This window comes from Cyprinodon variegatus, unplaced genomic scaffold, assembly GCF_000732505.1.
Source record: "Cyprinodon variegatus isolate N-32 unplaced genomic scaffold, C_variegatus-1.0 Scaffold560, whole genome shotgun sequence".
Classification (NCBI taxonomy): domain Eukaryota; kingdom Metazoa; phylum Chordata; class Actinopteri; order Cyprinodontiformes; family Cyprinodontidae; genus Cyprinodon; species Cyprinodon variegatus.
In genome coordinates this window covers 20,956-42,006 of record NW_015151013.1, presented here as the reverse complement: position 1 = coordinate 42,006, position 21,051 = coordinate 20,956, and the positions used below count along the sequence as shown (strand labels likewise).

Sequence of the window (21,051 nt, the reverse complement as noted above, 5' to 3'; positions counted from 1 at the left end):
CAATAAACTCTGTTAAACTTTTACCCAGCCTCCGTTGTGTTCTGCATGTGGGCTAAGAACCTTAAACCCATCATGACAAAGAGTCAATGATTTCCATAAATGTATTAAAATTTGTGTTCAATTATTTTCTACAATTATCAGTCCGATTTAGGTCTTGACATTTTATTGAGTGTGCTTTGATCAAAACAATTCTACGAAATCTCAATATATGTATAAATGCTGCTGTTTTATAGGAAGCTGAACTTCTACCCAGACTCAAGTCTTTTTCAGTCATTTTCAGGATATAACGTATTTAGTTTAATCAATTATGTTATGAAGTCTGACTATTAAATATTTCATCTGTTAAAACATCTACATGTATTTGTCAAAAAATAAAAAAGCATTTACTGCCTGTTGTTGATGAATGTACAGTTTCGCTGGTTCTTGCTATTATTCCCATCTCTCCTCTGTCACCTTTAGGACCTGCAAAGACAAGATTTACGTGTAACGCAATTTATAAAACTAAGTATCTTTAAGTAAACTACTTAAAATCTAAATAAAAAGCCGACCTACCAGGTTGACCAGGTAGACCAGCAGGGCCAATAGGACCTGAGGACGTGAATTAATCACATTGAACAGATTTAATTTACTGCGTAATCAGATTCTGATATCTAGAATAGTGAACATCGGGAAAATGTTGCCAAGATAGAGACCTGATAGTCCTGGAGGACCTGCAGGACCAGGGGGACCAGCAGGTCCAGGTGGTCCTGGGATGCCAATGGATGTTGAACCAGCTGGGAAATAAAAACAAATCATTGCATCTTCGGCTGTTGTCTCATAAAAAAGGATGAAACAGGCTTTATCATATATTTTCTTTCACCTGCATTGATGATTCGTCCTGGTTGGCCGGTTTCACCTTAAAAACACAAACACATGTTGAACACTGAGCAGGAGGATGCGACAGAAAAACACAATTAAAAAGGTTGACAACGGCTTTACCTTTGATTCCTGGTTGACCAGGATTTCCTGGGATGCCTAGCAACACAGAGATCATGTTTGATCATGTGGTTAACATTATATTGATGGATATGAACTTTTAAAGACAGGTTCTGTAAGGGGATCAAGCAGTTAATATCTAAACGGCACAACTCTGTTAATTTCATATAATTGTCGCTTTTTTTATCTAGCAGCTCCTAGTCTTAAATACACATCCTGAAGTTGAACTTCCAACATGAAAAATCTGAGCTTCATTAGCTAAACAGCCCTGCCTAGAGTATCCAATATGTCTGCTGATTTACACTACAAAAAATCTTAAATTAAGCGTATTTTCCTTTAAAGCTACAGTGTGTAACTTTTAGCGACATCTAGCGATCAGACTGCAGACTGCAGCAACATGAACATCCCCCCCCACCGCTTCTCCCCCCCAACAGTACGGCGAGCGTTACGGGACAAAATGTCTTCCACGACGTCCGCATCACCTACCTTCTCAAGTGATGAGGTTTGTTTACATACTGTAGATAATTTTACAGATAGTATTTCATTAGTCTGTGTAGGGTATAGATTTCTTGTAGGCTTAAGATAATAAATATACCCGTTATTTTTTCTACATCGTTGTGACGTTTTGGCGTTCTCGCAATCGCTAGTTTGTTGGCTCTGCGCTGCCGTAGCGCAAAGATGTCTGCCTCCATGGCTGCGAGACCCGCTCCTATGTAATTATAAATAACGAATTCTAAGGCAACGCAAATATTAAGGTTAAAGGAATAGTACACCCAAAACATGATTAGCCTTCATTTTCTACTCACCCCCATGCTGAACAGCACTCTGGAGTACTTTTTTGATATCTCAAATGCATCTGGAGATCTGGGAGGCTTCTTCTCCCAGAATGCGCACTTTCATCTGGTTTGGTCTGCCGCTGTTTCCGTAGCGCCGTGAACTCGCAGGCGCGCGCTTTTAGGAAATCCTATACACTACTGTTTATGCTCTAAAAACATTCTAAATGACTTCGTTTCGAGTAAATTATGGACGCTACCCACTCAGGACACTTGGAATACATTGGACGAGCAGTATGGAGGAATATTGACACGTTTTTTGTGGACTTTTATGGACCTTTCTGCCTCGGGCGCTGGGGACCTCCATTATTTGAATGTCAGCAGACAGCAAGAAGCCTCCCAGATCTCCAGATGCATTTGAAATATCAAAAAAGTACTCCAGAGTGTTGTTCAGCATGGGGGTGAGTAGAAAATGAAGGCTAATCATGTTTTGGGTGTACTATTCCTTTAAGAGGCTGAGCTCGTAGATGATGATAAATATCATAGTTACGTATAATATATTACATTTCTGACTGTATATCACTGTAATTATTACACACTGTAGCTTTAATTTGAGAAGGTAAATAAGATGATTTGCCAATGGAATTATTTTTTTACTCTTAGAATAAGATAATTAGATAACATGCATTTGAAATAAGACAATGCAATTGTTCTTTTCTTATTTTAAGTTTAAATTGTCCTGTTCTATTGGCAAAATGTCACCTCCTCAATTCAAGGAAAAAAAATGCACTTATTTTAAGACAAAATGACTTATTTAGATTTATTTTTTTGTACTGTAAAGTTTGGTTATAGTTTCGGATGTGACCTATTCATTGGCATTTCTTACCGCTTGCAATTGTGAAAAAACAGAGCTGAGAAATAAATTTTGTGTTGTTGTGTATTGCTTTTAGTAGCTGGTGCTTTTTTTTCTGACATGCAATTTAAATAAATGGTCTGATATTGTCACATATTGTCACATGCAACAATATCTATCCATCAATCCACAACAGGAGCAGTGTTATACAAAACTGGATCACAGTGTCAAAAGCAAAGGAATCGAAATGTGTTTTTAAAAGACATTTAGAGACAGGTGAAGAGGAAACCTGTTGGATACTTAGCGGCAACCTATTCTATAATGTAGGAGCTGCTACAGCAAATGCTCTGTCACCTCTTAGCTTCAGCATAGTTTTAGGGACAGTCAGAAGAAGCTGATCAGCAGACCTAAGTGATCGAGGTGGGCAGTAATGCAGGAGTAACTCAGATAGATTTTGTGGAGCGAGGTTGTTCAGACATTTAAAAACAAATAACAGCTTAAAATGAATTTTATAATAAACAGGGGTCAAATAGAGGGACGCCAGGATAGGGAAAATATGCTCACACTTCCAAGTGTGAGTTATCAAACAAGCAGGAGAGTTCTGCACAACCTGCAAACGGGCAAGAGACATCTGACTAATGCCTGCATAAAAAGCATTACAACAGTCCAGACGACCTGTCATAAAAGCATGGACTACTTTCTCCAGGTAAGGCTTTTAAAGATTGGCTTCAATTTAGCTATTTGAAAGCTGATAAAAACTTTTCTGAACAACACTGCTGATCTGTTTCTCAACTTTAAGATTGCTTTCAAACTTTATCCCTAGATTTGTGACCAAATAACATAACTTCTGTCTTTTTCTTGTTTGGACTTAGGAAGTTAAGAGAGCCACGCTTTAATGTCCTTGAAACAATGCGCAAGTTTCTTGATTGCAGTATTATATGCAGAAGGGAAATAGTCATCAACATAACAGTGAAATTAATGCTGTGTTTCCTAAAACAGAGCAAAAGGGGGGAGTAGGTAAAGGGAAAATAAAAGAGGACCGATAATTGACCCCTGAGGGACCCCTTGTAGGAGAGGAGTTGTTGAAAGCACAAAGCTGTCCATCTTTACACAGAAACTCTGACTGGATAGGTGGAACAGACACAAATGGGAACCTTGCCACCCAAAGAGAACCACCCACTATAAATGTGATGATGCTTTAAAACAATCCATAGAGTGAGACTGGGATATCATTGAAATTAGATTTGTTTTGGAGCTATAGAGCTCTACTTTGATATTGGTCCATCTTGGACCATCCATTACCATCAGACTCCAGCACCAACTTATCTCAGTCTAGAAAAAAACGATGGTTACAGCCATTTAACAGAGCCATAACCCTCTTTTTAGACCAGGAGCTCCTGGGCTGCATGCTTAAAAAGAGTCCTACCTGGTGCTCCTTGAAGTCCTGGTGGTCCTACAGGAGGAAAGTGCAATATTATTTTTAATAAAACATGTATAGCTATATGGTCAAACAATGAAACATTAATAGAGAGAGATTTCACCTGCAGGTCCAGCATCTCCAGGAGGCCCAGCAGGACCCCTGAGTCCAGGAGGCCCTTGGTCTCCTGAAACCCATCAAAGAAACAACAGAATTTCTGATGACCAGTTGATTACATTTTACACTTTTTGGGGAGATATGGTAGAGCTTAGAAGAAGGCCTCGTCAAATGCTGTGTGATTTACCTCTTGATCCTTTTTGACCATCTTGTCCAGAAAGTCCTTATGACAAAAAGAAAAATGTTCTTATTCCTAAACAAATCTACAACATGGTTTTAGCTGTAAGATGGTTTGTTTCAAACTGCTCTTTGCAGCACCATGAAACAAGATGATCATGTTATTGATTTCAAGCAACCAGGGATGACGTAAGATTCAGTTCACCAATAACTCACCCATTGATCCTTTGGAGCCTTTCTCTCCTGCAGGTCCTTGGAGACCTGGTAAACCACGTTCACCTGATAAATAATACATCTGGATCAGTAAACCCGTGCAGATTGGGTTTTTAACAGCCTAATTAACAGAGACTTGCCCACCTTGCAGACCTCTGACTCCCCTTTCACCAGGTTCACCTAAAATACACAATTAATACAACTTATTCAAAACATCCACTGAATTGATGTGATCTTCTGAAACAAGGAGAATCTACAAACCTTTAAGTCCTTGAAATCCAGCGAGCCCTCTATCCCCTGCAGACAGAGAAAAGTACCACTCATAGACAATATATACGTAGACAACTCATTAGACGCTGTCGGCAGCAAGGCCGACATGTCTAGAGGGCGGCCATCTTGGATCAGACCACAGTTCAGACAGAAGGAATAGAAGACACCTAGATCTCATTTTAATCCCATGAAACATAAGTAAAATATAATATTACAATAATTTCTTCCATGTCACAACCCCTTAAAAGACCAAAACAAATTTTAAATTACTCTTCAGTTAGATTACACATATTTATTCAGATTAATAACTATTTAAACTGAACTCAAACTGGATGAGATATATGCAGTTATATATTTAGCAATTAATATTAATATGATAAACAAAAAGTTTTATACTGATATATTATAAGATTATGTTTTACAAATATTATATATTTACATAGTATATTAAATATTATTCAGTATTTTAAGGATTGCTATTTGATGACTATTGTGATCTATAGAGGGAAATTTGTTAAAATGTGATTTGCTATTATCATTATTATTATTTTTTTTTATTAATTTTATTTTAATTTTTATCATTGACAAATTGTAATGAATGGTAAATTTAAATTGTGTCTACCAAAAGTTTTTTGTCCAAACTGCGTTTTTAAACTATGTTTTCTTTAGCCCTACTTCCTTTTTCCTAAGTGGTTACTCCACTTGTCAGGCCGCCATTGTAAATAAGAACTTAATGACTTGCCTGTAAAAATAAAGGTGTAATAATAAATAAAATGTTCTTTTATTAGCTAATGTTTGTCATATATAATATATATACATGACACCCACACACAAACACCCAGAAGAAGGAAACTATCCTGTGGAATCCAAGTAGATTTATGTTGAAAAGGATTGAAAAGGATTGTAATGTCTAGTCTATACACAAATACAGTGAGATAAAAAACATAGTTCGAAAAAGAGTTTTGGAAGAAGTTTGAGCAAAGGACATAAATTCTTTAGTTTGACACAACATAAATTTACGATTCACTGCAATTTGACAAAAAATAAAAATCAACATAAAATAAAAAAAAAATACTCTCATTTGTAAATCACATTGCAACAAATTTTCCTCTATAGATCATAATACTAAGTACCAAAGAACAATCCTTAAAAATACTGAATAATAATAATAATAATATACTATGTAGATATATATTATTTTAAAACATAACATAATATACGATAATATATAAGATATAAAACATCTTATAATATACTGATAAAAAACTTTGTGTTTATCATATTTCTTTTATTGAAAAATATATAGCTTTACATATATATCATCCAGTTTGAGTTCAATTTAAATACTTTTTAATCTGAGTTAATATGTGGAATCTAACATAAAGGTAATTTTAGAATTTTTGGGGGTTTTTTAAGGTTGCCTCCTTTTACTGACAGCAGCTGTCAGACTGTGGCTGTCTGATTCAAGATGGCCGCACCTCTAGGCACGTCGGCCAGTGTCCAATGAGGCGTCTACATATATGGTCCCACCTAGCATCATAGAGAACATGAACGCCATAACACACTGTGCTCTTTTCTCTTAATCCTAAGTGGAGCGATCCTATGTGGAACCAACCTTTTTGTCCTGGTAGTCCTGCTTCACCGCGGAAGCCCTGAGCACCTGGTTGACCTACAAGTAAAACAGAAGGGAGCATATTGAGTAGCATTTTAAGCTTTTTCTACTAACCATGAAATAACTAAATCATGTGCATGAAAGAAAGAAACTAACCAGGTGGGCCAGGTAACCCTTGGATTCCTTGTGGACCTTCAGAAAAAAACAACAAAGTAGAAATTACCATAACTAAACTATAAGCAGCTCCGTTATAGCAGGGTCACAGGATTAAATAGATCCTGATATTCATTCAGATTTATTTCTGCACTACAGCGTTAAGAACATTCGGTTTAAATATGAAACACCTGCTGAGAAGCAGTGAAAAGAGTCAGGTTACTCCTAACCCTGGTGCACTGTCTGCACTTTCATTGTGCTGCAGACAGTAGTTGAGTAATACCTTCAATACTTATGTTGATCTCTCCCTTCAGTTTACTAAGGTGGGTCTTCCCTTTCTCCCACAGAGACACGCATACTGTTTGATTGGATGTTCCTACCAGACAAATACCTAAATATATTCATCTAAACTGTCTTATACTGTATAGATGCAGAGTCCAGGGGAGGAAATAGAGTTAACTAACAATTATGACAGATCACCCTCTTTACATGATATATAACACAATGTTTTCACCTGGGTGAACCTCAGCCAGAGTGTTGTCTGGACACCAATGATTTATTTCAGTTGATTGTTGTTATAGAAACATCAAGGACCTGTTGGCTGATGTTAGTTGCCTATCTGACTGCCCGCTCTGCTATATGGAAACAAGTTTTCTTTGCAGATCCAGTAGGTACTATGATTTCATTGCTCATGACAGATTTAAGGTCAAGCTTAGAAGGGTCTTCCATCATCTAAACATGCGGGAAGGATGTTGATAAAGTTGTTACATCATATATTGTGAGCCAACGATGCACTACACATATTTCACCACAGACTTCTTTAGCTTTAGGTAATTATGTTTAGGTGTGAACCCGTGACGTTAGGAGACAAAAAATGACCAATTCCACACTGCCATCTAGTGGCATCTTTAATTCATACACTCTACTCAATTAATACACTTGACATGGCACAGATATTCCTTTAGTTTTATTTCCTTTTTTCTTTGTTTGACAACATTTTTATTTTACCATTCCTGATTGTACCTTTTGATCCAGGAGGCCCAGCAGGTCCAACAGAACCAGGTTCACCTTGAGCACCTGCATCAGAACACAGATCACTTGTATTTATGCCAGAATTAGCAAATTAATAGTTTAAAACTCCTCCGCTGAGGCATACCTTTATCTCCTTTCTGTCCAAAGCCTGGAGGTCCCATGTCGCCTCTAGGTCCAGGTGGTCCTTCGCGGCCCCTAATACCTTGTGGTCCATCTACTCCATGTTCACCTGATACAATGTTTTGCATATAGACATCAGTCTATAGCAACCAATAGGTAACATCATTGATGGTGAGCTTAAGCAGTGTCTTTACCTTGACTTCCTTTTTGTCCTTTAGGGCCCTCAGGGCCAGTGTGTCCTATCAGACCTGGAACACCTGAAACCAAAGGTCAAAGTCTGTAAAATGGCATCATGAAAGAACCTCACTAAGGAGTGCAAACATGAAAGTGAACTGTAGAAAATTAAAACACACCTGGAAGTCCAGGGACGCCAGCTTCTCCTGTTGATGGTGCAACGCACAAAGATATTTTAGCTTGATTAAACTTTTGCAGTGAAAAAAGCAGAAAATAGACATTGTGTTTCCCAACCTTTCAATCCAGGGTCGCCTGAAAAAGCAAAAGATTATAATTACTTAAATAAACTTGAATTCTGATGTAATTTAAACAGATTCTGTTAAAAGCACCATATTTTTCTGGTACCTTTGGGTCCAGGTAACCCCCTCTCTCCCTGCACTGAGTTTGCTAAAAAGGCTGAGGCAGAAAGCAGGTTTTTAGTGAGCTGATGCAGAACATGAATGTTGGACAGTGTGTGACTCTGCTTTACCTTTGAATGTCTGCGACTGCATTTCAGATCTTAACATTCTATAGATGGTTGTCTGAAGGACGTTGTCAATGTATGCTCCACTCACAGCAGTCCCATCGCCGTTCCAAACACCGGTGCCAGTGCTGAAACCATTACCATCACTGCTGGCGCTCCCGTTAAAAGAGGCACCAGTGCTGCCCGTACCAGCCCCAGCAGCAGAGATTTTGCCTCCACCTCCTGCTCCTCCTCCAAGAATGAAGGTTTTATCAGAGCCAGTGCCTCCACCTCCTGCTCCTCCTCCAAAAATGATGGTTTTATCAGAGCCTGTTCCTCCACCTCCTGCTCCACCTCCAAAAATGATGGTTTTATCAGAGCCTGTTCCTCCACCTCCACCAATCAGCCGACTAGACTCAGCGCCGGTGAACAAGGCCTTGGTCTCCAGATCAGCCACCCGTTTCTTGAGCCTCCTCATGTCCTCAGCTGAAAAAAGTTATATTTTCAATGTGCAGCTGGAAAATATATGCATATATATATTGGTGGGCATAGATTCATTTTTTTTGTCTAGTTTAATCTCACTGTAATCTTGGAATTAATATAGATCAATTTGGATTAAAATCACTCATTTGAATTTTGCCAAAGTCATTCATATGTTTGTGCTTACCTCCAGAATTTAAAATACCAAGTTTCTTTTTTTCTTTGCAAAATCACACTTCAATTCGTCTTCTTACTTAAAATTTTGACAAAGTCACTGAATACTTTTTTGCTCATTTCTTACTGTGTTTTTGCTGCAAAAAATAGAGTGTCCCAATTCCAATTATAGATGTCCCACTTTAACAATTTGGTGTCTTCAAAAATACGACTTTGGGGCAACAGTGTTTGAGGGTAATATAAAATCTCTGTTTAGAATGTCTTTTGTGATGTGAAGATCCCGAGGTTTTTAAAAATTTAACACGAATTTAGCTCTAGAAATGAAAGATGCTGATATGCCAATAATTACCTGCCCTCTCGCACACTGATGAGAAAATGGATTGAAATATGAAAGAAAAGGGATCTTTGAAACATATTCTTAATGTTTTCATATTTATTATCCATGAATCCCCAAAAATGTAGTTTTTGGTGGATAAATGCCAAGAATTACCTCCCCTGTCAAAAGAGCGTGCATCGCCCTATACTCTAGCAAAGGGGTGCTCAAGTCCAGTCCTTAACAGCTGCTATCCTGCTACTTTTTGATGCACCCCATTTTTAACAACTGAATCAAATGAGTGGCTCGTTACCATACCCCTGCTGGGCTAAATAAGGGGATATACATATATCTTTATAATTCAGTTAATAATCATATTTACCAAGTCATTATTTGCGGGGATGGGCTTCTAGGAGGGTGTGGGTGCTATCACAATTGTGGCGTGTTACCATCTAATCTAATTTAAATCCCTTTTTTGTGCCACAATAGGGAAAATTCCCTCTCTGCATTTAACCCTTGAGAAGCAGTGGGCTGCCATTGTGTCGCACAAGACATGCGCAAAGCAGGTCAGGAGAAATGTAATCCTAATGTAATGTAATTCCTTAAAAGAGCATTTTAGGTTTTCTTTTAGATGTTTTTTTTTTTTTTTTAATTAGGCAAGAATATAAAGCAAAAAAATAATAAACAATTGCATGGTACTGGGTGGTGGAGTTTTGACTGTTGCTGTTGGAAACCCAGTGAATGGAAAGTAATAAACAGAGCTTGGTGTCTTTTGCACCTCCTAACTTAAACCATGTAGCTATAAAGAAACGCATGAAATAATATAAGGAATATTACTAGATAAAACAAGCAGGGAGGTTGCAGAACCGAATGTCTAAACTCAAGTAAACTGACAACAAATGCTCACTAATAAATAAACTGGACATTTCTTAAAGGAACAGAACTAAACTTTTAATCTTCAGAGTAAATCTTTCTATTGTATAAAGGAAAAACTGACCACATGATGTCACTCATAATGTGAAAAAGGCTGTGAAAGAAATTTAATGAAGATTTTGTCAATAGCAGTGGGAATTTTTTTAATTTTTAATGGCAACAGATGTGTCCATTGCTTTACGGTGCAGTGCAATACACTTTATTTTAGAGGAAGAAGTTTTACCAGTCTGTTTATCCCAGTCTTATCACTATATAACCAGACTGTTGACTCTTTCACTGCACAGAGAACTGACTTATATGTAGTGTAATGTGATGTCACCCTGCAAATATTTCCAAAGCTGCTCCATGGACAATGAATGCCAGACTTTATGAAAGAGAGGGAGCCAAGCAGGGATCATATTTCCAGGAAGGGGCCTACATGTACTGTCTAACAGAGCATGCTCACCAGTTTATAAAAGCTAAAAGTCTAAAATCTCTCCAAAATCTTGTGCTGCTGAGGCTATTAACCCTCAGGATGGCTGAAATAAAAAAAATGTATTTTCCTCTTTTTAAATTAACTCAAATAGCGCTGTATGAGCCAGTCTTACCCAGTGCAATAAGGCCAAACAGGAGCCCGAGCAGGAGCAGACAGAGGAGCAGCAAACCCAGCAGCCACTTCCACCAGGAGCAGCAGGAGTCAGAGCAACAGCAGAATCCTCCTCCTCCAAAGACGCCGCTGTCCCTATGAATCTCTGAAAACAGTACATTTAGCTGAAGACTGAAACCCTCACTTTGCAAGAATTTACTCTGACATTTTATACTATCGAACATTTTTTTAACGTATTTATCTATTAAAAACAAAGAAGAGGTGTCTTTGATTTAGTTATTTATCAGTTATTTAATCATGTTGGGATCTTTCACAATTCTCATAAAATAAATCCATTGAAGTTTGAACAATTCTCTGAATCTTTATTGAAAAATGCATAAATCCCTTTATAGGGCAAGTTTTAGATCACTTGCATACCACCTACAAATGGAAACCCCCCTGAGGTCTAGAAACACAAGATTTATATTTAACCATTCAGCAATGATACGCATGTATGTGGCTTTACATGTTATTTTTGCAATTGACCAATTAGATGTTGATAAGAGTTTAAAAAAAATGTAACTGCCTGTATCAGTATTAATACTCTACGCTTAAGAAATTATGTAGAAATAAATACAAATGTCTTAAATTAAGTGTATGTCGCCTTAATTTGAGTATGTAAAAAAGATGATTTGCCAATGGAAAGAGTATTTTACTATTAAAATAAGATAACTAGATATTATGCACATGAAATAAGTCAAGGCAATTGTTTTTTCTTACCGTATGTTGAATGTTAATTTTCTTGTTCAATTGGAAAAGTATCTCACTTTTCTCCTCAATCCCAGAAAAAGTTAACTTATTTTAAGAAAAAAATTACTTATTTACTTACTTATGTTGTAACAAAATAATTTTTTCTTTCCTTTTGTGGGTGTTTTTAATTATTTTTTTTATAAAAGCACTTTTGTTATTTCTCTAAATATATTAGACAAAGTGACTTCTTTCTTGTTATTACATTGACCTTAATTTTTGCCATCAAAATATACATAGTTTTTGAATGTTACAAAAGCTATAAGGTCTTCTCCTGTCCTTCAATAACACTCTAAGCTAAAATTTTGATTTTCAAAGTATTTCAATGAGTGCCACATGAAGGGCTAATGTTACTAAAGATATACCTGCATAGGTCGCCTTGTCTTTCATTAGGACTCCAGATGATCCATCTAATTAAAAAAAAAACTGGTGAGTATCACACATTTACACTGAAAATTTCTGAAAAGTATATAAATAGTGTGTATAATCTCTGCTCACAGTACGAGTTGCCTGCATCTGTTTTCATGGTTCCTGTGTCGATGTAGCTGGAAATAAGCTTCTCCTTCTTTAAGGAGTCTCCTGACAGTGAACCTGCAAGGAGGATAATGTGAAACAATAACTCATCAGCAATAACTCATATTGCATTTTTCACAATGCAGCCATGTCAGTGATAGTGGACGTCCCTTTGCTGTTTTTACATTGTAAAATAAATATTGCTGCACATATCAGATGGCTGATCTGGTTTACACTGCTGCCAGTAGCAGTTTCTTAATTTGGGCAACATGGCTCCTTGTCCATGGTGCAACTGTGTCTGAGGGCAACACAAGTACAGGAGAAAAAAAACGATATTGCCTATCTATACATATTTGGACAATGAGAGAGAGGCACTCTCTTCTTTGTACTTTAAGAAATAATTAGACTGAAATAGTAATCTTAGCCTACATTATAAGTTAAATTAAAGGGCTAAATCACTGTTTTAAATAATCCAAACTGCATTTGATCCCTTTTAGCGTAAAATACAGAAATATAGATTTATTAAAAATTATTATTTATCAACAAGAATTCTTTAAAACATTTTAGAAGTGTGAAAATTTCTATTTTATTAATGAAAAAAGAGCCTTTTATTATGACTTAAAGGGCATGTTATCTTAAATAACCCATTAAAAAATAAGTATTGACCTCCTTCAGGTATTTCAGCTGAAATACGTGAAATCTTGGGGGAACATTTAGTGGGTGGGATCGTCTTTAAACATGAGAAGTGTCTCTTGTTCTCCATGAGAGGGCGATAAGTTCCCCACTCACCTCCTCCAACCTGAGCACTGCTGCTGGTGGTAAACTGTTTGCCACTGTCTTTTGCCAGGATGAGCATTTCCCCCTCCCTCCTGGCTGGAACGTTCCCCTTTTCAGAGACAGTATATTTATAATCTCTCTTGTAGGCATCATCTGTTTGGGACCTTGTGGCTGAAAAAGTGGCAACACATTGATAGGGCAGTTCAGTTACATCATAAGTCTCCTGCACAGTTGTTTGTTCCTTATTCATTACCTGTAGAGAACCCTGAGCTGATGGCAGCACCACCATTTGACACATTCTTCTGGACGCCATAACCTGTCGAATTAAACACTTTGTAAATAAAAGTGCTGTTTGGGTTTATGAAAGCATGACAGGTAGGGATGGGAATCGAAAACCGGTTTCTGTTCAGAACCGGTTCTGTGTGTTCCAATTCCATGGCACAGTTTGGCAGCTCGCTTAACGATTCCCTTATCAATTCCGAGCAGCACCAGAGCCTAGCGCTGGGCAGCACGACTTACATTAGGTTTTTTATGCAAGTTACGCACACGGCATTCAGTAAGCAAGTACGACGTGACCAGGTGTAAGTCTAGAAAAGACAAACAAAAGCGCTCAAAGTGATCGAAAGTTTGGCTTTATTTTAAGGAAGAGAAAGATGGCAACAACGCACTTTGCAATCATTTTAAAGTGGCAATTTCATCCGCTGGAGGAAATACTCCAACATGCAGAACCACCTGCGCACACAACATGGCATACATTTTACCGAATGCCGTGTTTTTATAGTTTCCGGACAGAAGCTAAAGTTACGACCAACATGGAAGTCAACTCTGGTGGAAATAAACCAATTTCCTACCTCTCTTTGGGGTTATTAAACATGCTACGAAGTTGCTCGGCAGTTCAGGAAGCGAGACAAAGGTGACGCTTGTTTATTCAAATCAGGGGGAGATGAGTTTATTTCCTGAAATTGTACAGTAATGACTTTTCATTAAACGGATACTTTTTCTCCATTAGATTTAGATGACTGTGACGAGACGGGTAGCCTGGCTGGCTCAGAGGCTGGCAGATCCCGTTCACTGCCTTTGGTTTTCACAGAGGCAGGCAGAAATAGAATGTCCCAGGCGAAGGTAGACGAATGTCACCGTGCACTTACCAAGTTCATTGTTTCACAGAATCAATAAGGAATCGAAGTGTTTCACAGAATCAATAACGGAATCGGAATCGTGAAAATCTTATCAATTCCCAACCCTAATTAAAGGTATTTGATACTACATTGACTTGCAGCCATACCTCCCATGCTAGAAGAAACGTTGGCGGCATTGGTGGAGAGCACAGCAGCAGAGGTGGGAGCCAGGTTATTCTGAAAGCCATAAACTTTAAACAGAAACACATTTAGTAACTTGGTGTCAAATTGTGAAACAGGAATAACAGCAGCTTCTAAAAATGTGACTTTTAAAAATATCTTTCTTTCTTCTGCTTATTTTGGTTTAAAAAAATATGGACTTTTAAATTAAAACTGTGATTTCGCACCTTCTATTGTATTTGCAGAATACTTTAGGTTTTACTCTGAGGGATGATACTGACCTGATAGAGATGGTGCTGGGGCGGGGCTGATAGGCGGCGAGCCTCCTGACATGTTATTAGTGCTGACCTGGCCGAGCTGGTAGGTGTAACTGCCAGAGTTTCCAGCTATGACGGCAGTGGCTGAGGAGGGCAGGGTGGTGGTGGACCAAGAGAATGTTGGAAAGGCTGAATCCAGGGTGTCGTACTGGCCTGATCTCCCAATGGTGTCATACTGGCTAGATTTATATCCAGTATCATATCTCCCTGATTTCAGGCTCATGTCATATCCTCCCGACTTCACACCAGTATCGTACTGAGCTGAACTCAGACAAACATCATACTGGCTTGACTTCAGACCAGTATCATACTGAGCTGCACCCAAGCTGACGTCATACTGGCTGGATTTGACTCCAGCGTCGCAGTGGCAAGATTTTACAGTGACAGCATGTTGGCCTGTTTGGACGCCAGTATCACGCTGCCTGGATGTCAGTCTGCCGTCATAGAGGCCTGACACATCAATGGTGTTGAAGCCGCTTGATTGAACACCAGGTTCAAATAAAGTTGAAACTGTTGAAGGGGAAAAAATTACCAGAAAATAAGGATCAGAGAAAGACGTGAAAAAGAAAAGTAAGACATTAAAAAATGTTTAAATACTTAGTTATCTAAAATTCAGTATGCAATAAATCTAAAAACTCTTGGAACGTCTTATTCTGAGGATGAAATTAGGTCAAAAAACGTTATCTGAGTAAAAAAAAAGGAAACTAATAAATGTTTGTAATTGGAAAATTTTATTTTGAAAGGCCGTGGCCAGGGATGGGCAGGAAAAAATGTGGAAGATTAGAATTTTCTTTCCCCGTTCAATAGAACCATAAAAACTAAAAAGAGACTTTAAGTATTTTATTTTATTTATCTTTAAAGGCAGCAACAGACAGCATGTACCGTCATGCAGTTGGTTTGGCTTTGAGTTAAACTCAAGAAGCTTAGGAGATAAAAGGCTAGCCTTGCTATATAATTTTCAAAAGGATGAAAATCACCTCATCTATCCAAGGATTCATGGAAACTTTCTCTCCTACTATGCTTCATAGTCCATGAAAACATTTTTTTTTTATCAATCAAACTGAGTATCTGCAGGTCAAAGAATACTTTAAACTGTTATCAGCCAGGAAAAATATAGGTTTGGTGCATCTCTTTTTAAAAATAGTAAATAGTAGGCTGTTAAGTTTCTACCTATAAACTACACATCATCCTTGATCTGAGTGGTTTCACTCATAAATAAACTCATTATAATTTATCAAAACTTTATTTGTGTTTTTTCTTTTTTTTTTCCAGAATAATAAACAAATCCAGAGTTAGGCTTAGAGTATTTGGCACTGCTGGGGTTTTTAGATCCCAAAGGAGCATGCAAATCCTGGATTTTAAAAACCAGATGCTTAGCAGTGGCTGTGGGACATTTAGGATTCTCGATTAAACTATCTGGGTGACAGACAAAGTGTCTATGAATGTGCAGCACATGCATATTTGCAGCTCTAGTAACAGTATAGTGTATACCCGACTGAGTGGCCACTGAGACGGTCTTGCTCTCCGCACTGGCTTTTTTCGGTACTGGCAGCGTGATGGAGGCGCTGGAGGAGCGGGTAGGACTGACGCTGCTGGAGCGTCCCTTCAGCAGCTTCTTCACGTCTTCCAGCTCAGCCCCTAACAGACCAGTTATACAAATGCTGTTCAAAAAGCTTAGACAGCAAATCTGTGACAGAACAAACCAGCTGTAAGAAGAGTCACCATGAAAGCTTACTTTTTATCAGTATGAAGTTTTAGATTGTTTTACGTCCGTATTTCACATGTCCAAAGGCTAATTGGTGCAGTTTGCTTAGGTGTTATTGGCTTTTCTGTTTTTATACAACTTTATAGCCTTGAAAATTTGTACGAGTAATGTTTTTCTGCATGTAACTCAATCCAACAAAATATTAAGGCATTTTTATATGTTCATGTGCCTAATGAATAGACTGTTAGAATGTGTAGTATGGCAAGAAAAAAAGCAGCTAAGTAAAGAAAAACAAGTGGCCATCGTTACTTTAAGAAGTGAAGGTCAGTCAGTCCAAAAAATTGGCAAAACTCTGAAAGTGTCCCCAAGTGCCATCGAAAAAACCATCAAGCGCTACAAAGAAACTGGCTCACATAAGGATCGCCCCAGGAAAGGAAGACCAAGAGTCACCTCTGCTGCAGAGGATAAGTTCATCTGAGTCACCAGCCTCAGAAATCGCAGATTAACATCAGCTCAGATTAGAGACCAGGTCAATTCCACACAGAGTTCTAGCAGCAGACACATCTCTAGAACAACTGTTAAGAAGAGACAATGTGAATCAGGCCTTCGTGGTAAAATAGCTGCTAGGAAACCCCTGCTAAGGACAGGCAACAAGCAGAAGAGACTTGCTTGGGCTAAAGAACACGAGGAATGGACATTAGACCAGTGGAAATTTGTGCTTTGGTCTGATGAGTCCAAATTTGATCGTGTTTTTTTTTTTTCGACGCAGAAAAGGTGAACGGATGGACTCTACATGCCTGGTTCCCACCGTGAAGCATGTTGGAGGAGGTGTGATGGTGTGGGGGTTCTTAGTTGGTCACACTGTTGGGGATTTATTTGAAATTGAAGGCATACTGAACCAGCATGGCTACCACAGCATCTTGCAGTAGCATGCTATCCGGTTTACGTCATTTATTTTTCAACAGGACAATGACCCCAAACACACCTCCAGGCTGTGAAAGGGGCTATTTGACCAATAAGGAGAGAGATAGGGTGCTGCACCAGATGACCTGGCCTCCACAATCACCGGACCTGAACCCAATTAAGATGGTTTGGTGTGAGCTGGACCGCAGAGTGAAGGCAAATGGGCCAACAAGTGCTAAGCATCTCTGGGAACTCCTTCAAAACTGTTGGAAGAGCATTTCAGGTGACTACATCTTGAAGAGAATGCCATCAAGAGAATGCCAAGAGTGTGCGAAGCAGTAATCAAAGCAAAAGGTGGCTACTTTAAAGAACCTAGAATATAAGACACATTTGATGCCTTCAGTGTGAATCTTCAATTTTCATAGTCATGAAAATAAAGAAACTTTTGTTCTGTACTGTATAAATATATATATATATCTATATCTATATAGATATAGATATGAAAACTAAAAAAGGAGGACGATCTCAAGAGAATCTCAAGAGAAAACATTTTTTTACATTCAATTTTTCACTTGCAATGATTTTCTTGTGTTGTGTAACTTTAAACAAAACACATTTATTACCACAATGGAAAGTTGGAGACCCATTTTAGGAGGGTAAAAAGTGGCACTTAAAGTTATGTAATTTTGATTGAATAACAGCAGTTCCACACAGTGATCATCAGGGGGAGTAACAACTAGTACTTTTCCTCTACACAATTTTGTCTCAAGACCAGGAGTGACTCATTTGTACCACTTCTGCCAATGTGATCTGGTCCTTTTACTTTTTTCTTTACATTATCCTATAGTGTTAACTAAGTCAGAGCCGTCACTGTTTTAAAAAGACCTCCAATGTATTTGTAAAGCAGCCTAACTGCACATGTAACTAATAGAAATTTTGAGTTATGTGAGATCTGGAGTGTGACTGTGTGGAATGCAGTTTTTAGGCCAAAACATTTGACAGCCACATAACTCAAAAATAAAAATCCCACAGTAGAAATCATTTAACAGCAAAGTCCTTCTTTGAAAGGACTATCAGAAACATTTTTTCTGCATTTTGAAGAGTTGCATAACAGCCAAAGGATCAGTGTCTCCGTTGGTCTTACATCTTCCGGCAGATGGGGAGGCACTTTGTAACCTGGCTCTGATTTCACTCTCTGAAAAAAAAAAAAAAAACACACAATGGATCAAGGAATCCTGATTCATTAAAAAAAAAAGCAAGCCAAGACAACTCAGACAGATTAAGCGTAAATAATGAAAGGAAAAAAAAACAGACCTCTGCTTTCGCTCCTCCCTCTTGTGGCACCAGAGCCTACAAAGAAAAATGAGAGGAAACTTCAAACACATTTGCAGGCCTGAAATGCAAAGATATTGTGTAATAACAAAACATTTAGCCCTACGCTGACTACTGTCTTACAGTAGTTCCCATAGTCTTTGCGTGGAAATTCTGGTGAAGAATTGGCACTGGAACTCCCTGAAAGCAAAACATAAAAGTTGAATAGGCATATAAACAGTTCCAGCGCCCCAGAATTGTGTCAGAGTGCCTCGAGGTTTTGTTTTTATTTGCGGACACCTCTGAATTGCCTTATTTTCAACAGGAACCTACCATCATAACCTCCCGAGCGGCTGGATATGGTCTTCCTCTCGCGGAAACCTGGTGAGAGCCCCACTGATGACCCAGCAGTCTGAGCTCTCCTCGCACCGCCTGATGAGCTGGACCTGACCTTCGACACGGAGCTCACAAGATAAGTGCTTCCACTGCCTCCTTCCCCTCTTCCTCCACCTCCTCCACTCCCATAACCCTCTCCATCTATGTAGCTCCCACCTCCCTCGCCTCCACCTGAGGAGTCTCCTCCAAGGTAGATCCCTGAGGAGGAGCTGTAGTTACTTGTCACACCTACAGAGGCTGGACAGACAATAAAAAAAAAATAGATTCAGATAACTAAAATATAAAAGAGGTAGGTAACTTAGTAGGTACATAATCAGGCCCCGCTTTGCCGACAGGAGACACAGGCAGCTGCCTGGAGCGCCATCTGCTGGTCATGGAGCAACATTACATAATAATTAAAAAAAGGAATAAATATATGAATTATGAACCATGGAGGCCATTACCAGGAAGTTATGTTTTCCAACAACACTGGGAATTTTAGGAATGTTTTGGTGTTTAAGATAGTTTCTTTCTGGAAATACTCCCAAATCTTTTCCAATTTGTCCAAACCTTAAATTAAGAAATTAAAATGTATTTTCCTTGTGCAAAAACGTTTTTTTGTTTTTGCACATATTGTTCTTAAGTTATATTTATAACAATGTTGACCAAAATGGAAAGCATAAATATTTCTTTCACAACATTTGCAGGGCATTTTGAGTTGTTGGTTATTGTAATATTTTTTGGGGAACTCATCTTTCAAATTAAAATGTAATCTATTTGGCTGTAGCCTTTAAAAGTTGTTGTCTTAACCTTAATATTCGACTTTTTCTCTTGATTACACTGTTTTATGTTGCTTTGATTTTGCACTCATCACATTTTCATTCAATTCTAAGTAGTTGGTTATTATTACATTGTAATTCTATCCTTCAGACTTATATTTATTCTTTAGGTTTTTGTCTTTAAAACATTTTTGTGGGAACATTTAAAATATAAAAGGAATAATTGATTAATAGCTGTGGAGTTGCTTTTTGGGAAGAGTGCAAGCTCAACATGAGGGGGTGACAAAGGGGTATGGTCACCTTGGGCACCAAATAACCTAGAGCCGGCCCTGTACATAATGTATGAGTGGAGTGAAGCTTTTAACATGTTGTATATTTTAAAGTTACACTGAAAACCTGATAACTATTTTCTTTAAAGTTTTCTCAAATGCTTAGTCACAAAATAATTTTACCAGGATGTCCAAATTATAAATGTTTAATCTGAATGCTTGTCAATCTATGCTGTCTAAGATCTCCCATAAGATCATCATATACAGTAGTTTAGAAACAAAAAAAAACTCTAAAATCGGCCATAATTAGTCATAGTTTCGAATGTTTGTAAATGTTTAAAACTCTGAAATGTAAACCTGTCCATTTTATTCAAAGTGAATACAGTGAAAATGGCTCCATTCACAAGATAACGGCATTTCCAATGTAAGTCTATTGAAGTTGTTCTTCTCTCTTTTGTATTAATATAATGTGTTTTAGGAATAATAACATAATCCTCTTTTCTATAGCAGAGCAATATGACCATCTGAAGTCTGCCTTTGATTGGAGGATTTTTTTCCACATTATAACTCATCCTCAGGAAGCTCTAGTAGTGGAGCAGCTGAGCTGTGTTCAAGATGGACTAAATCATTTTTTAAAGACTATAACACAACTCAAAATTTGATCATTCTTATCTGTCCTTCCAGCACTCTATATCATATATATTATCTTATGAACTGACATCTCACCTTCAACAGACAGAATAACACATGGGCCTGTAAGGTTTGCTGTTTATTTGTTAACAATAGCAGATTTCAAAACAGTAATCTATTATGTTTTTATTGCACACATACTTCTTTTAATAATAATTGTGATAACTTTGATTTATTGTTCAGATCCAGCCAGAAAACATGGCAATGTCTCTTAATTTTCTTTTTAAAAAAAAATTCCAATTCAACACTCATTACATACCTCAGGTACCGATCTCAGATCAACTTTAGCAATTTTTATTTTTATCTTTATTAAACCTCTGTGACATAGTTTGATTAATAATGTTTGATTGAAAATTAATCAAATCCATTCCTGATTAAATTATACTTAAAAATCCTTCATTTTTTCCTTTTTTTATTTCAATTCCTATTTAAAGTATAACCATTTTCTGTTCAA

At 37.8% G+C, this 21,051-nt stretch overlaps 1 protein-coding gene across 2 annotated transcripts in view; it reads right to left on the bottom strand.

Annotated features, from left to right (window-relative positions):
• The window catches only part of LOC107095631 (collagen alpha-1(XVII) chain-like), a 37,410-nt gene that overhangs the window by 10,671 nt on the left and 5,688 nt on the right, over positions 1-21,051 (bottom strand). For both annotated transcript variants that reach the window (XM_015391800.1, XM_015391801.1), the window contains 32 exons: positions 18,818-19,117; positions 18,629-18,685; positions 18,488-18,523; positions 18,318-18,368; positions 16,057-16,203; positions 14,530-15,075; positions 14,236-14,319; positions 13,204-13,266; positions 12,963-13,121; positions 12,159-12,251; positions 12,026-12,070; positions 10,876-11,019; positions 8,416-8,874; positions 8,292-8,342; positions 8,181-8,198; positions 8,066-8,092; positions 7,907-7,969; positions 7,717-7,821; positions 7,584-7,637; positions 6,564-6,599; positions 6,411-6,464; positions 4,787-4,822; positions 4,670-4,705; positions 4,529-4,591; positions 4,323-4,358; positions 4,143-4,205; positions 4,028-4,054; positions 979-1,014; positions 860-895; positions 693-773; positions 553-588; positions 388-462 (listed from right to left, as the gene is read on the bottom strand). In XM_015391800.1, coding sequence (XP_015247286.1) covers positions 388-462; positions 553-588; positions 693-773; positions 860-895; positions 979-1,014; positions 4,028-4,054; positions 4,143-4,205; positions 4,323-4,358; positions 4,529-4,591; positions 4,670-4,705; positions 4,787-4,822; positions 6,411-6,464; positions 6,564-6,599; positions 7,584-7,637; positions 7,717-7,821; positions 7,907-7,969; positions 8,066-8,092; positions 8,181-8,198; positions 8,292-8,342; positions 8,416-8,874; positions 10,876-11,019; positions 12,026-12,070; positions 12,159-12,251; positions 12,963-13,121; positions 13,204-13,266; positions 14,236-14,319; positions 14,530-15,075; positions 16,057-16,203; positions 18,318-18,368; positions 18,488-18,523; positions 18,629-18,685; positions 18,818-19,117 — 3,117 coding nt within the window. The remainder of the gene's footprint in view (positions 1-387; positions 463-552; positions 589-692; positions 774-859; positions 896-978; positions 1,015-4,027; positions 4,055-4,142; positions 4,206-4,322; positions 4,359-4,528; positions 4,592-4,669; positions 4,706-4,786; positions 4,823-6,410; positions 6,465-6,563; positions 6,600-7,583; positions 7,638-7,716; positions 7,822-7,906; positions 7,970-8,065; positions 8,093-8,180; positions 8,199-8,291; positions 8,343-8,415; positions 8,875-10,875; positions 11,020-12,025; positions 12,071-12,158; positions 12,252-12,962; positions 13,122-13,203; positions 13,267-14,235; positions 14,320-14,529; positions 15,076-16,056; positions 16,204-18,317; positions 18,369-18,487; positions 18,524-18,628; positions 18,686-18,817; positions 19,118-21,051) is intronic.